Source organism: Lampetra fluviatilis, chromosome 56, assembly GCF_964198595.1.
Source record: "Lampetra fluviatilis chromosome 56, kcLamFluv1.1, whole genome shotgun sequence".
NCBI lineage: Eukaryota > Metazoa > Chordata > Hyperoartia > Petromyzontiformes > Petromyzontidae > Lampetra > Lampetra fluviatilis.
In genome coordinates this window covers 8,873,884-8,891,402 of record NC_136330.1, presented here as the reverse complement: position 1 = coordinate 8,891,402, position 17,519 = coordinate 8,873,884, and the positions used below count along the sequence as shown (strand labels likewise).

The 17,519-nt window shown below is 57.2% G+C and overlaps 1 protein-coding gene across 1 annotated transcript in view; it reads right to left on the bottom strand.

Annotated features, from left to right (window-relative positions):
* Window positions 1-17,519, bottom strand: part of SAP130 (Sin3A associated protein 130) — a 68,580-nt gene that overhangs the window by 4,212 nt on the left and 46,849 nt on the right. Inside the window, 7 exon segments of the mRNA XM_078880249.1 lie at window positions 59-184; window positions 5,472-5,535; window positions 5,537-5,829; window positions 7,179-7,714; window positions 12,140-12,223; window positions 14,790-14,943; window positions 17,303-17,479. Coding sequence (XP_078736375.1) covers window positions 59-184; window positions 5,472-5,535; window positions 5,537-5,829; window positions 7,179-7,714; window positions 12,140-12,223; window positions 14,790-14,943; window positions 17,303-17,479 — 1,434 coding nt within the window.

Sequence of the window (17,519 nt, the reverse complement as noted above, 5' to 3'; positions counted from 1 at the left end):
GGTGTGGGTGGTGTGTGTGTAGTGAGGGCGTGGTGAGTGCTGGGTGTGGGACACCCACCCTTGACGCGCACGTCGGCGTGCCGCTGGAAGTGGTGGTACGCGGCCTTCCAGGGGTTGCGGTACTGCCCCAGCAGCGTGACCGGGGGACGCGGCCTCACAGGGACGTAGCGCACCCCCTCCTCATCTACACACAGACACACACACACTCCCTCCTCATCTACACAGACACACACACACACACTCCCTCATCTATACACACACCCACCCTCATCTACACACAGACACACACTCCCTCCTCATCTACACACACACTCCCTCCTCATCTACACACAGACACCCTCATCTACACACACACACACCCTCATCATCTACACACAGACACACACACCCCCTCCTCATCTACACACACACACCCTCCTCATCTACACACACACACCCTCATCTACACACACACACACACCCTCATCTACACACACACACACACTCTCATCTACACACAGACACACACCCTCCTCATCTACACACAGACACACACCCTCCTCATCTACACACACACACACCCCCTCCTCATCTACACACACACACACACACCCTCCTCATCTACACACAGACACACCCCCTCCTCATCTACACACACACACACACACCCCCTCCTCATCTACACACAGACACACACACTCCCTCCTCATCTACACACACACACTCCCTCATCTATACACACACACACCCTCATCTACACACAGACACACACACACACTCCCTCATCTACATACACCCACCCTCCTCATCTACACACAGACACACACACACAGCCTCCTCATCTACACACACACACTCCCTCCTCATCTACACACAGACACCCTCATCTACACACACACACACCCTCCTCATCTACACACAGACACACACACACCCCCTCCTCATCTACACACACACACCCTCCTCATCTACACACACACACACACACCCTCCTCATCTACACACACACACACTCCCTCCTCATCTACACACAGACACCCTCATCTACACACACACACACCCTCCTCATCTACACACAGACACAAACACACCCCCTCCTCATCTACACACACACACCCTCCTCATCTACACACACACACCCTCATCTACACATACACACACACCCTCATCTACACACACACACACACCCTCATCTACACACACACACACACCCTCCATCTACACACAGACACACACCCTCATCTACACACACACACACACCCTCCATCTACACACAGACACACACACACCCCCTCCTCATCTACACACAGACACAAACACACCCCCTCCTCATCTACACACACACACCCTCCTCATCTACACACACACACCCTCATCTACACACACACACACACCCTCATCTACACACACACACACACCCTCCATCTACACACAGACACACACACACACCCTCCTCATCTACACACACACACACACACCCTCCTCATCTACACACAGACACACCCCCTCCTCATCTACACACACACACACACTCTCCTCATCTACACACAGACACACCCCCTCCTCATCTACACACACACACACACACACCCTCCTCATCTACACACAGACACACCCCCTCCTCATCTACACACACACACACACACCCCCTCCTCATCTACACACACACACACACCCTCCTCATCTACACACACCCTCATCTACACACAGACACACACCCCCTCCTCATCTACACACACTCTCATCTACACACACACACACACCCCCTCCTCATCTACACACAGACACACCCCCTCCTCATCTACACACAGACACACACACACACACACTCCCTCCTCATCTACACACAGACACACACACACACACACTCCCTCATCTATACACACACACACCCTCCTCATCTACACACAGACACACACACACACCCTCCTCATCTACACACAGACACCCTCATCTACACACACCCTCCTCATCTACACACAGACACACACACACACCCCCTCCTCATCTACACACACACACCCTCCTCATCTACACACACACACACACCCTCGTCTACACACACACACACACACACCCTCCATCTACACACAGACACACACACACACATTCCTCATCTACACACACACACACACACCCTCCTCATCTACACACAGACACACCCCCTCCTCATCTACACACACACACACCCTCCTCATCTACACACAGACACACCCCCTCCTCATCTACACACACACACCCTCCTCATCTACACACAGACACACCCCCTCCTCATCTACACACACACACACCCCCTCCTCATCTACACACACACCCTCCTCATCTACACACACTCTCATCTACACACAGACACACACCCCCTCCTCATCTACACACACTCTCATCTACACACACACACACCCCCTCCTCATCTACACACACACACACCCCCTCCTCATCTACACACAGACACACACACACCCCCTCCTCATCTACACACACACACCCTCATCTACAACAACAACCACCATTCGCCACTAAGTGGCGGTGACGTCACCACGACGCTTGTGCCAAGCCATGTGCACCTTGAGGCCACGTGAAGTGTCGAACGCCCGCTGGCAGGAGGTCACGGGGCAGACCCAGGTGCCACGGGTCGACTGACCGAGATGACCGAGATGACTGGCTGATGCACCACCTGTGCCCCCTACTGTACCAACTTGCTGTGCTTTAGCCACCCGGCGCTCCACTCGTTGTTGTGAGCGTCGCTCCTCCGCCCTCCGTTGTTGTTGGAGGGCGACTGCCTCCAACTGCCCAGTAGGGTCCTTCACGAGCCTCCTCCACTGAGGCCGATCTTAACACCGCTGGTACCAGTCATCGGCAAGTCCACTCAGCTCCACTCAGCTCCACGTCCTCCTGTACCACATCACTCCATCTCTTCTCTAGCCCGTGCCGCGCCCGTTTAGCCCCCTCGATCCGGCCGAACAAAAGCTGTTTAGGCATGCGGTGGCTGGGCATGCGGGCTACATGACCCAGCCAACGCAGCCTTGCCTGCTGGAGGAGCTCACTGATGGGACTTTGCCCAGATCTTTCAAGGACTTGTGAGCTCCTCACACAATCCAGCCTGGTTAAACCCAGGATGGATCGTAGGCAGGCCAGCCTAAATGTTTCCAACCGGCGAAGATGCTCCATTAGGGGGGTCCACGTTTCGCAAGCGTAGAGAAGAGAGGGAATGACCGTGGCCGAGAAGACCTGAAGCTTCGTGCGGAGCGACAGACCAGGTAGCTTCCACACAGCGTTACGCAACCGATGAAAAGATATTGCCGCTCGACTGATTCGGAGTGAGACCTCTGCTGATAAACTGGAGCCGGTCATAAGCACACTGCCCAGGTATGGGAAACTCTCCACTCTCTCCACAACTGCCCCATCACCAATTGGGAGTTGTGGGGGTGGAGTGTCTGATGGTACAAAATACCCAGGCAGGTGCTTAGTTTTGGTGGGGCTGATGGTAAGGCCCCATCTCTTAGTGGCACGCTCCAGTCTCAGCAGCAGCGTCTCCAACTCCTCTTCTGAATGAGCAGCTATTACCAAATCATCGGCATACATAACGTGGTTGACCAATAGGGAGCCATCCCTTGATCGCACCCGGGCGTCGATCAGCCTCCCATTATATCTGTACCAAATGGAAATTCCCCCGGTACAGCTATTGAAGGCTTCACGAACTACGCAGTCAAAATAGATGTTAAATAATGTGGGAGCCAGAGGACATCCCTGTCGCACCCCAAGGTGTACAGGGAAAGGCTCCGACTCCCGGCCACGTAGTTTTACCCGGGCCCGCTCACCATCATGAAGGTCCTTAATGATCGTGAGCAGAGGGTCAGGGACTCCGAAAGCACGAGTCCTACTGATGGTATCATAGGCCTTGACCAGGTCAATAAAGCAGAGATGTAGGTCTTTTTGGAATTCCCTACACCTCTGCTGTAGCAGACGGACAGAAAATATGGCATCTGTGCAGGACCGCCCGTTCCTGAAACCGCATTGGGGCTCCGCAAGCCTCTCCTCAGCGTGCCTAGCAAGGCGATGTTGATTAATCCTTGCCAGGACCTTACCCGGCACACTGAGGAGTGAGATGCCCCTGTAGTTGTTACAGTCGGTACGGTCCCCCTTCTTAAAGAGGGGGACCACCAGGGCATCCTTCCAGTCCTGCGGAACCCTCATCTACACACACACACACACTCCTCATCTACACACACACACACCCTCATCTACACACACACACACCCTCATCTACACACACACACACCCTCATCTACACACACACACACCCTCATCTACACACACACACACACCCTCATCTACACACACACACACACCCTCATCTACACACACACACATACCCCCTCCTCATCTACACACAGACACACACACAACCCCTCCTCATCTACACACACCCTCATCTACACACACACACACACCCCCTCCTCATCTACACACAGACACACACACCCCCTCCTCATCTACACACACCCTCATCTACACACACACCCTCCTCATCTACACACACACACACACCCTCATCTACACACACACACACACACACTCCTCATATACACACACACACACCCTCATCTACACACACACACACCCCCTCCTCATCTACACACAGACACACACACAACCCCTCCTCATCTACACACACCCTCATCTACACACACACACACCCCCTCCTCATCTACACAGACACACACACACCCCCTCCTCATCTACACACACACACCCTCATCTACACACACACCCTCCTCATCTACACACACACACACACCCTCATCTACACACACACACTCCTCATATACACACACACACACCCTCATCTACACACACACACACACACACCCTCATCTACACACCGACACACACCCTCATCTACACACAGACACACCCCCTCCTCATCTACACACAGACACACACCCTCCTCATCTACACACATACACACCCTCATCTACACACACGCACCCTCCTCATCTACACACACACACACCCTCATCTACACACAGACACACCCCCTCCTCATCTACACACACACCCTCTCATCTACACACACACACACCCTCATCTACACAGACACACCCCCTCCTCATCTACACACAGACACACACACACCCTCATCTACACACACACCCTCTCATCTACACACACACACACCCTCATCTACACACACACACACCCCCTCCTCATCTACACACAGACACACACACAACCCCTCCTCATCTACACACACCCTCATCTACACACACACACCCCCTCCTCATCTACACAGACACACACACACCCCCTCCTCATCTACACACACACACCCTCATCTACACACACACCCTCCTCATCTACACACACACACACACCCTCATCTACACACACACACACACTCCTCATCTACACACACACACACACCCTCATCTACACACACGCACCCTCCTCATCCACACGGCGACATCGCGGCTCACGCGAGGCCAACGTACCCACGTACTCCTTGGGCTGGCTCTTCTTCTCACTCTTCACCGAGTGGGGGGCCGCCCCCCCCCCCACCGGAGGAAGGGCCCCCCCCACCGCCCCCCGCCCCGGAGCCCCGCGCCCCCGCGACCTCCTCGTCGGTGGAGTTGGCGTCGATGACCTCGCTCTCCTCCGTGGCCGACACCACATGCTGCTGCTTGCGCGGCTTCTTGCGCGGAGACGCTCCGGCCGGGAGCTCGGCAGCGGCGGCGCCGGGCGCCAGCGAGGGCGGCGGCGGAGGCGGCGGCGGCGGCAGCAGCAGCCGCGAGTCGGAGGCGCCGGGCGGCGCCTGCGAGCCCTGCCGCACCTGCACCAGCGCCTGCACGGCTGCGCGAGGCGGTGCCGGCGGCGGCAGCAGAGGCACGCGGGGAGAGCGGAGGAGCGAGTTGCGTGAGCGCGTCGTCGTCGGCCGTGGTCTCTACCCTGCGTGTGTTCTCTAATCCACGTGTTCATGTCCCTGTCTCTCAGTGCAATCGTCATCATCATGGTCTATCCACTGTTGCATGGAGATCAATCTGATGATGATGTCTCTGCCCTGCGTGTTCTCTATACCACGCTTCTCTCGCTGTTTCACTTATGACCTTGGTTATGAGCCACACGTCACGGCCCGGCACGTAATCACAGTGACTTCAGTGGAAGAAGACACTTTGAGAGACGTTTGGGACGAATTGAACTATCTTCTCGATGTTGTCCGTACAGCAGGTGGAGGGCACAGAGCATTTATAAAATGGTTAGTAAAAAATTATAACTCATTAAACCGTTTGTAACTTTTTGTGTAACGTGTTGCCATCGTGAAATATACTGCTTTGAAATTGGGTCCATCTTTTTGGAACACCCTGTATATTTCCCTCCACATTTATAATCTATATACATGTAAAAGGGAAATTTGTGAATACATGTGTATGTTCGAAATGTTTAGCATACTTCCCGACATGCAACAAACTTGAAGTGTGGCATGTGGGTAGCTTCCAGACTGTACACAATGCAAAAAGTATAAAAATAGACTTTCGTATTTTTTTGGGGGGGGCGCAATAATGGATATAATATTTTGCACGGCAAGTGAGCGGTGACGTCACATCTGTGATGTCACCCGCATGCGGCAGCGTGACGCAGTGTGCCTGCTGACGTCACGCACCCCCCCCCCCCCACGCTCCTTGTAGGCCGTGCGTTAATCCAAGACATGAAACCAAGTCTCGGGCAAAGCCGGCTCTCGTAAAGCGAGTCAACATACACATTTCCACACGATGATGACAAGCCACTTCTCGCTGAGCTATAGTTTGTAATCGCCAGGTCGCTTCTAAAAGAAGAGCCGCACGGCTCAGTGAGCCTTGCCTGGTTTCATATTTTTGTAAACAGATCCACATCATGGGGTGGGCGATGATGTTGCGATTGTTGCCGTGCGTAATGCCATTGTGGGCGATCATTTTTCCATACTCGTCAGAGTTTAAAGCGGCGCACGACGGCCAGCCTCCTTCTTACAAACGACGTCACGGGATACTTTAACAGGATCCTTGACGGGATCCTTGACGGGATCTTTAACGCACACCGCGAGCGAGGCGGCCGGGGGCCTACTCCGAGAGGCTTTTACGATCAACGGCGTGGCATTAACCAGGGCGGCCCCAGCCGGATTTCCAACCGCCAACCTCTGCAACAAAACAAAGGGGGGGCAGAATCACCCGTGATGGAGGACGCGTCCATGGGCTCCGGCTCCTGCTTGATCTTCACCTCGAGCGCCAGCGCCGCGGCCGCCCCCCCCGCCGGCCCCGTGGCCACGCCGGTGCCGCTGCGGCTCACCCCGGCCACGGCCGCCTGCACCACCGCCTGCTGCTGCTGCTGCTGAGAGGACGACGCCGCGGCAGCAGCCGCCAGCGCGCCGCTCGCCTGCTGCTGCTGCTGGTGCTGCTGCTGGTGGTGCTGCTGCTGGTGAAGGTTGGAGCCGCCGCAAGGCACCGCCAGCGTGGAGCCGGCCCCCACGAGCGCCGTCTGGGAGGTGCCGCCCGGCCCACCGCCGGCCGCGGAGCCCTGCGACGAGTGCAGGGCGTGCTGCTGCTGCTGGGAGAGCTGCAGGGCGTGCTGCTGGTGCTGCTGCTGGTGGTGCTGGGAGCTCTGGCGTAACTGCTGGGGAGGCTGGTGGGAGTCGTGGGCAGCGTGCGGCGCCGCGTGCTGGTGGTGTGGGTCCAGCGTGGGGCCACCATCGCCGGGCTTCACCTCCCTGCGACCACGGCGTTTGTGAGATGTTGACTACCTCGCCCGGTACGCGGAAAGTCGTGGGTTCGATCCCGACCCTGACGATGCCTGCTGCTGTGGTGGTTGCGTGGATTTTCCTCCGGGTCCTCCGGTTTTTTCCCGCCCCACATTTTGCATCAACGTCACACACTCAGAGTAGTTTGGCCGCTGCTGTAACTGTCCACGTGATGATGATAAGCCACTTATCATGTGCGATAGCCAGGTCACTTCTGACAACGAGCTACGTACGTACGGACATATATACATATAACTCAGTGGGCCGAGCCTGGCAAAATAGAAACTAGTTTATAGTTTGTATTTTATAGTTTGTATTTTAAAACCGCCGTGAGCTCGGAGATCGCTCCCCGAGACGCTAAACAGAGACGCTCTCATCCAGCAGTGGATTAAAGTTGACTCTCAAGAGGAGAGAGTTCATGGATTTTGGCCTGGTCCACATACAGCAGACTCCCGATTATCCGCGCGCGGTTTATCCGATTTGTGGATTAACAGCTCACCTGAGATTTTGACAAATTAGTAACTCTCGGATTTTCCCTGAAACCCAGGTTAATAATCTAAACGCAGCTGCACATTCTTGTAAATGTTCATTACAAGTCACACGGTGCTTCAACCAAACAAATATGTTGCGCCGCTTAATGTGAAATCTACGTGATCTCCTCTACAGTACAGTAGTTGCTTATCTTTACAACAGTGGGCGGAGTTTAATTGATGTTGATTGGCGTGGCTCTGCTGTCATCCACTTTGTGGGCCGAGTCTTCTGCGTGAGGGCAGGAAAATATTTTCACCGAACTCGCGCATCATAGATCGGTCAACCGCTAGTTTTTGGCATAGAGATCCCCAGAAAATGGTGACATTTGTTGGCTTATCCGCAATGTTGGATTATCCACGATGTTGGATTATCCGCAGCCGTCCTCACCATTATTAACGTGGGAGAGTTTTCTGTATTTAAAAACAAAATTTCAAATTGCGCCGCCTCAAACGACTTCCATTGTGACGACGCACAGCACGCTCACCGCCCCCCTCCCCCCTATTGGCAGGCGGCTCCTGCTGCTGCTGCTGCTGAGCCACCCGCTGCTGCACAGGGACAGCGTCACTGGGGAGATGGATCGCAAGGCGCTTTGAGTTCCAAAGGAGTGAAATGTCACACAAACAAGGGTCGAGATGTCAGCTTGGTGAGCGAGGTGAGCGAGGAATGAGGTGGACGAGGTGAGTGGGGAGCGAGGCGAGCGAGGCGAGCGGGGCGAGCGTGGCGAGCGAGGTGAGCGGGGTGAGCGGGGTGAGCGAGGTGAGCGGGGTGAGCGAGGTGAGCGGGGTGAGCGGGGTGAGCGAGGTGAGCGAGGTGAGCGAGGTGAGCGGGGTGAGCGGGGTGAGCGGGGTGAGCGAGGTGAGCGGGGTGAGCGTGGTGAGCGAGGTGAGCGGGGTGAGCGGGGTGAGCGGGGTGAGCGAGGTGAGCGAGGTGAGCGAGGTGAGCGGGGTGAGCGGGGTGAGCGGGGTGAGCGAGGTGAGCGGGGTGAGTGAGGTGAGCGAGGTGAGTGAGGTGAGTGAGGTGAGCGAGGTGAGCGAGGTGAGCGAGGTGAGCGTGGTGAGCGAGGTGAGCGGGGTGAGTGAGGTGAGCGAGGTGAGTGAGGTGAGCGAGGTGAGCGAGGTGAGCGAGGTGAGCGAGGTGAGTGAGGTGAGCGAGGTGAGTGAGGTGAGCGTGGTGAGCGAGGTGAGTGAGGTGAGCGAGGTGAGTGGGGAATGAGGTGGACGAGGTGAGCGGGGTGAGCGGGGAATGAGGTGGACGAGGTGAGTGGGGAGCGAGGTGAGCGTGGTGAGCGGGGTGAGCGAGGTGAGTGAGGTGAGCGAGGTGAGTGAGGTGAGCGAGGTGAGCGAGGTGAGCGAGGTGAGCGGGGTGAGCGTGGTGAGCGAGGTGAGCGGGGTGAGTGAGGTGAGCGAGGTGAGCGAGGTGAGTGAGGTGAGCGGGGTGAGCGAGGTGAGCGAGGTGAGCGGGGTGAGTGGGGAATGAGGTGGACGAGGTGAGCGGGGTGAGCGAGGTGAGCGGGGTGAGCGAGGTGAGCGGGGTGAGTGGGGAATGAGGTGGACGAGGTGAGTGGGGAGCGAGGTGAGCGTGGTGAGCGGGGTGAGCGAGGTGAGCGAGGTGAGTGAGGTGAGCGAGGTGAGCGGGGTGAGTGGGGAATGAGGTGGACGAGGTGAGCGAGGTGAGCGAGGTGAGTGGGGAATGAGGTGGACGAGGTGAGTGGGGAGCGAGGTGAGCGTGGTGAGCGGGGTGAGCGAGGTGAGCGAGGTGAGCGGGGTGAGTGGGGAATGAGGTGGACGAGGTGAGTGGGGAGCGAGGTGAGCGTGGTGAGCGGGGTGAGCGAGGTGAGCGGGGTGAGCGAGGTGAGCGGGGTGAGTGGGGAATGAGGTGGACGAGGTGAGTGGGGAGCGAGGTGAGTGGGGAGCGAGGTGAGCGGGGTGAGCGAGGTGAGCGGGGTGAGTGGGGAATGAGGTGGACGAGGTGAGCGAGGTGAGCGAGGTGAGTGGGGAATGAGGTGGACGAGGTGAGTGGGGAGCGAGGTGAGCGTGGTGAGCGGGGTGAGCGAGGTGAGCGGGGTGAGCGAGGTGAGCGGGGTGAGTGGGGAATGAGGTGGACGAGGTGAGCGAGGTGAGCGAGGTGAGTGGGGAATGAGGTGGACGAGGTGAGTGGGGAGCGAGGTGAGCGTGGTGAGCGGGGTGAGCGAGGTGAGCGGGGTGAGCGAGGTGAGCGGGGTGAGTGGGGAATGAGGTGGACGAGGTGAGTGGGGAGCGAGGTGAGTGGGGAGCGAGGTGAGCGGGGTGAGCGAGGTGAGCGGGGTGAGCGAGGTGAGCGGGGTGAGCGGGGTGAGCGAGGTGAGCGGGGTGAGTGGGGAATGAGGTGGACGAGGTGAGTGGGGAGCGAGGTGAGTGGGGAGCGTGGTGAGCGGGGTGAGCGAGGTGAGCGGGGTGAGCGAGGTGAGCGGGGTGAGCGGGGTGAGCGAGGTGAGCGGGGAATGAGGTGGACAAGGTGAGCGAGGTGAGCGAGGTGAGCGAGGTGAGCGGGGAATGAGGTGGACAAGGTGAGCGAGGTGAGCGAGGTGAGCGAGGTGAGCGGGGTGAGCGAGGTGAGTGAGGTGAGCGGGGTGAGCGAGGTGAGTGAGGTGAGCGAGGTGAGCGAGGTGAGCGGGGTGAGCGAGGTGAGCGAGGTGAGCGGGGTGAGCGAGGTGAGCGGGGTGAGCGAGGTGAGCGAGGTGAGCGAGGTGAGCGGGGTGAGCGAGGTGAGCGGGGTGAGCGAGGTGAGCGGGGTGAGCGAGGTGAGCGGGGTGAGCGAGGTGAGCGAGGTGAGCGAGGTGAGCGGGGTGAGCGAGGTGAGCGAGGTGAGCGAGGTGAGCGGGGTGAGCGAGGTGAGCGAGGTGAGCGAGGTGAGCGGGGTGAGCGAGGTGAGCGAGGTGAGCGAGGTGAGCGGGGTGAGCGAGGTGAGCGAGGTGAGCGAGGTGAGCGAGGTGAGCGAGGTGAGCGGGGTGAGCGAGGTGAGTGAGGTGAGCGGGGTGAGCGAGGTGAGCGAGGTGAGCGAGGTGAGCGGGGTGAGCGAGGTGAGCGAGGTGAGTGAGGTGAGCGGGGTGAGCGAGGTGAGCGAGGTGAGCGAGGTGAGCGAGGTGAGCGAGGTGAGTGAGGTGAGCGGGGTGAGCGAGGTGAGCGAGGTGAGCGAGGTGAGCGGGGTGAGCGGGGTGAGCGAGGTGAGCGAGGTGAGCGAGGTGAGCGGGGTGAGCGAGGTGAGCGAGGTGAGTGAGGTGAGCGGGGTGAGCGAGGTGAGCGAGGTGAGCGGGGTGAGCGAGGTGAGCGAGGTGAGTGAGGTGAGCGGGGTGAGCGAGGTGAGCGAGGTGAGCGAGGTGAGCGGGGTGAGCGGGGTGAGCGAGGTGAGCGGGGTGAGCGAGGTGAGCGGGGTGAGCGTGGTGAGCGAGGTGAGCGGGGTGAGTGAGGTGAGCGGGGTGAGTGAGGTGAGCGGGGTGAGTGAGGTGAGCGGGGTGAGTGAGGTGAGCGGGGTGAGTGAGGTGAGCGGGGTGAGTGAGGTGAGCGGGGTGAGTGAGGTGAGCGGGGTGAGTGAGGTGAGCGGGGTGAGCGAGGTGAGCGGGGTGAGTGAGGTGAGCGGGGTGAGCGAGGTGAGCGTGGTGAGCGAGGTGAGCGGGGTGAGTGAGGTGAGCGGGGTGAGTGAGGTGAGCGGGGTGAGTGAGGTGAGCGGGGTGAGTGAGGTGAGCGGGGTGAGCGAGGTGAGCGGGGTGAGTGAGGTGAGCGGGGTGAGTGAGGTGAGCGGGGTGAGCGAGGTGAGCGGGGTGAGTGAGGTGAGCGGGGTGAGTGAGGTGAGCGGGGTGAGCGAGGTGAGCGAGGTGAGAGGCCGTACCCGAGTGGGCGTGGTGAGCCGCTGCCGCGGGGGCTGTGCGCCGCCTCCACGGACGAGGGCAGCAACGCCTTGCGCACGCCGGAGCTGCATGCAGAGTGCACGCACAGTACACACACAGTACACGCAGAGTACACAGAGTACACGCAGAGTACACGCACAGTACACACAGAGTACACGCAGAGTACACAGAGTACACACAGAGTACACGCAGAGTACACAGAGTACACGCAGAGTACACGCAGAGTACACAGAGTACACGCAGAGTACACAGAGTACACGCACAGTACACACAGAGTACACAGAGTACACGCAGAGTACAGAGTACACGCACAGTACACGCACAGTACACGCAGAGTACACGCACAGTACACACAGAGTACACGCACAGTACACACAGAGTACACGCAGAGTACACGCAGAGTGCACGCACAGTACACACAGAGTACACGCAGAGTACACGCACAGTACACACAGAGTACACGCAGAGTGCACGCACAGTACACACAGAGTACACGCAGAGTACACGCACAGTACACACAGAGTACACGCAGAGTACACAGAGTACACTCAGAGTACACGCACAGTACACACAGAGTACACGCAGTACACGCACAGTAAACACAGAGTACACGCAGAGTACACGCAGAGTACACGCACAGTACACAGAGTACACGCAGAGTACACGCACAGTACACGCACAGTACACGCAGAGTACACAGAGTACACGCAGAGTACACGCACAGTACACACAGAGTACACGCAGAGTACACAGAGTACACGCACAGTACACGCACAGTACACACAGAGTACACGCAGAGTACACAGAGTACACGCAGAGTACACGCACAGTACACGCACAGTACACGCAGAGTACACGCAGAGTACACAGAGTACACGCAGAGTACACGCACAGTACACACAGAGTACACGCAGAGTACACAGAGTACACTCAGAGTACACGCACAGTACACGCACAGTACACGCACAGTACACACAGAGTACACGCACAGTACACACAGAGTACACGCAGAGTACGCAGAGTACACGCAGAGTACACGCACAGTACACACAGAGTACACGCAGTACACGCACAGTAAACACAGAGTACACGCAGAGTACACGCAGAGTACACGCAGAGTACACAGAGTACACTCAGAGTACACGCACAGTACACACAGAGTACACGCACAGTAAACACAGAGTACACGCAGAGTACACGCAGAGTACACGCACAGTACACAGAGTACACGCAGAGTACACGCACAGTACACGCACAGTACACGCAGAGTACACAGAGTACACGCAGAGTACACGCACAGTACACACAGAGTACACGCAGAGTACACAGAGTACACGCACAGTACACGCACAGTACACACAGAGTACACGCAGAGTACACAGAGTACACGCAGAGTACACGCACAGTACACACAGAGTACACGCAGAGTACACAGAGTACACGCAGAGTACACGCACAGTACACACAGAGTACACGCAGAGTACACAGAGTACACTCAGAGTACACGCACAGTACACGCACAGTACACGCACAGTACACACAGAGTACACGCACAGTACACACAGAGTACACGCAGAGTACGCAGAGTACACGCAGAGTACACGCACAGTACACGCACAGTACACACAGAGTACACGCAGAGTACACAGAGTACACTCAGAGTACACGCAGAGTACACGCAGAGTACACGCAGAGTACACAGAGTACACGCAGAGTACACAGAGTACACGCAGAGTACACGCAGAGTACACAGAGTACACGCAGAGTACACAGAGTACACGCAGAGTACACGCAGAGTACACAGAGTACACGCAGAGTACACGCAGAGTACACAGAGTACACGCAGAGTACACGCAGAGTACACGCAGAGTACACACAGTAGTACGCAGAGTACACGCAGAGTACACAGAGTACACGCAGAGTACACGCAGAGTACACAGAGTACACGCAGAGTACACGCAGAGTACACGCAGAGTACACGCAGAGTACACAGAGTACACGCAGAGTACACAGAGTACACGCAGAGTACACGCAGAGTACACGCAGAGTACACACAGAGTACACGCACAGTACACAGAGTACACGCAGAGTACATGCACAGTACACACAGAGTACATGCAGAGTACACAGAGTACACGCAGAGTACACGCACAGTACACACAGAGTACACGCAGAGTACACAGAGTACACGCAGAGTACACAGAGTACACAGAGTGCACGCACAGTACACGCAGAGTACACAGAGTACACGTACAGTACACACAGAGTACACGCAGAGTACACGCAGAGTACACGCACGGTACACGCAGAGTACACGCAGAGTACACGCAGAGTGCATGCAGAGTGCGCGCAGAGTACACGCAGAGTACACACGGCGCAGAGTACACACGGCGCAGCGCACACGCAGAGTACACATGACATAGTACACAGAGATTACACGCATAGTACACATGGCACGGAGAGAGAGCACACGCAACACATGCATACATACATCATTCGAGACAAACACAATGCACTTCAAACACACTGCTCACCCCCTCACCTGTCACCCACACTCACCGCTCACCCACACCGCTCACCCACACCGCTCACCCACACCGCTCACCCACACCGCTCACCCACTCCGCTCACCCTTCGTTGGGCGGCTTGCGCCGTAGGATGCTGGGCCGGGGGGACGAGGCCTGAGGCTGGGAGCCCCCGGGGCCCCCGGGGCCCGGAGTGGCGGCGCCACCGCTGGCCTGGGAGCTCGAGAACACGGAGCCCGAACCGTCGGCCACCACCACTCCTAGACACCACAACAACCACGCACAACCACACCACTAGAGAAACAACAACACACAACCACCACACACAACAACCATGCACAACCACCACACAACAACCACCACGCACAACAACCACACAAAACCACCACACAAAACCACCACACAAAACCACCACACAAAACCATCAAGCACAACCACCACGCACAACCACACCACTAGAGAAACAACAACACAACCACCACGCACAACAACCACGCACAACCACCACCACTCCTAGACACCACAAGAACCATGCACAAACACACCACTAGAGAAACAACAACACAACCACCACGCACAACAACCACGCACAACCACCACACAACAAACACCACGCACAACAACCACACAAAACCACCACACAAAACCACCACACAAAACCATCACGCACAACCACCACGCACAACCACACCACTAGAGAAACAACAACACAACCACCACACACAACAACCATGCACAACCACCACCACTCCTAGACACCACAACAACCACGCACCACACCACTAGAGAAACAACAACACAACCACCACGCACAACAACCACGCACAACCACCACACAACAACCACCACGCACAACAACCACACAAAACCACCACACAAAACCACCACACACAACCACACCACTAGAGACACAACCACGCACAACCACCACGCACAACAACCACGCACAATCACCACGCACAACCACCACGCACAACAACCACACAAAACCACCACGCACAACCACACCACTAGACACAACCACCACGCACAACCACCACGCACAACCACACCACTAGAGACACAACCACACACAACCACCACACACAACCACCACGCACAACCACCACGCACAACAACCACGCACAACAACCACGCACAACCACCACGCACAACCACCACACAACCACCTCGCACAACCACCACGCACAACAACCACGCACAACCACCACGCACAACCACCACGCACAACAACCACGCACAACCACCACGCACAACAACCACGCACAACCACAACGCACAACCACCACACACAACCACACCACTAGAGACACAACCACGCACAACCACCACACACAACCACCACGCACAACCACCACGCACAACCACCACGCACAACAACCACGCACAACAACCATGCACAACCACATCACTAGAGACACAACCACGCACAACCACCACGCACAACCACCACGCACAAGACACAACCGCACACATCCACATACAACCACCACACACCACATCACAAGACACAACCAGACACAAGTACACCACTAGAGACACAACTGCACACAACCACCACGCACAACCACAAGACACAACCACCACGCATGGCCACCACGCACAACCACACCACTACAGACACAACCGCACACAACCACCACGCACAACCACACCACAAGACACAACCGCACACATCCACACACAACCACCACACACAACCACCACACCACAAGACACAACCACGCACAACCACACACAGAGACACAACCACTACAGACACAACCGCACACAACCACGCACAACCACCACACCTTGACGTACAACTGTAGGGGTGTTAGAGAGAGAGCCGTTATGCATGGCAGCTTATGGGAAACAAACACAGTGGGCGGGGCTACGTGAGTGCACGGGGGGGGGGGTGCTCTCAACGACGTCCGCACCAGGCAGCCCGGGGCCCCACCCCTCAGCGGGGGGTTGAGTATAAAGGGGGATGTTTCAGAGGGCTCGGGGCAGAATGTTAAAGCTAAACCAGTGAAGACCGAAGATCGTCTAGCTAGAGCCCTGGACTCCCCTGGGACGCCGCCCTTGTCAGGGCCGCGCAGGACCGAGCCAGCGGCGTGGTCCCGAGAACCAGAGCTAGTGCTCTGGGACTCCGGGTACCGTAGCCCGACTTACCAGTGTCGGGCCAGACAGCCTCCCCTAGCCCGTTAGTGGAGGACTAGGAGGTAGGTCAGAGATAGCTAGCAGTGTATTCCCAGCTAGCCGGGTGAGGGGGCCGATACCCCCTCTAGTATTGTATGCCCACAGTTGTGACTACTTGTACGGAATAAATACGTGTGCCTCACCAACGGTGTCCAAGAGTCATCAACGGTACTTCACAACCACACACAACTATCAAACCAATAAACACACACAAACACACACAATACACACACCTGCACACAATCCGCACACCTGCACACACACACCTGCATCCACAGAACAACCCCCATTCGCCACCTAGTGGCAGTGACGTCACCACTGCACTTGTGCCAGACTAAGTGCGCACACACACACACAGCTGCACACACGCACACAGCTGCACACACACACGCACACAGCTGCACACATGCACACAGCTACACACACGCACGCGCGCACCTGTAGGCTTGCCGTCGGCACTGCTGGAGGGGGGCTGAGAGCCCCCCATTCCCGTCGGCGCAGGGGGGAGGGGCCCCCCAAAGTGGCGGGCAGACTCCATGGGCATGAGCAGGTGGGGGGGCAGGCGCACAGGGGGAGCCGAACCCATGCTGGCGATGGCAGCAGCCGCACTCTGAGCTGTACAGACAAAGATCCCCCGTGTAGTCTCAACAAACTG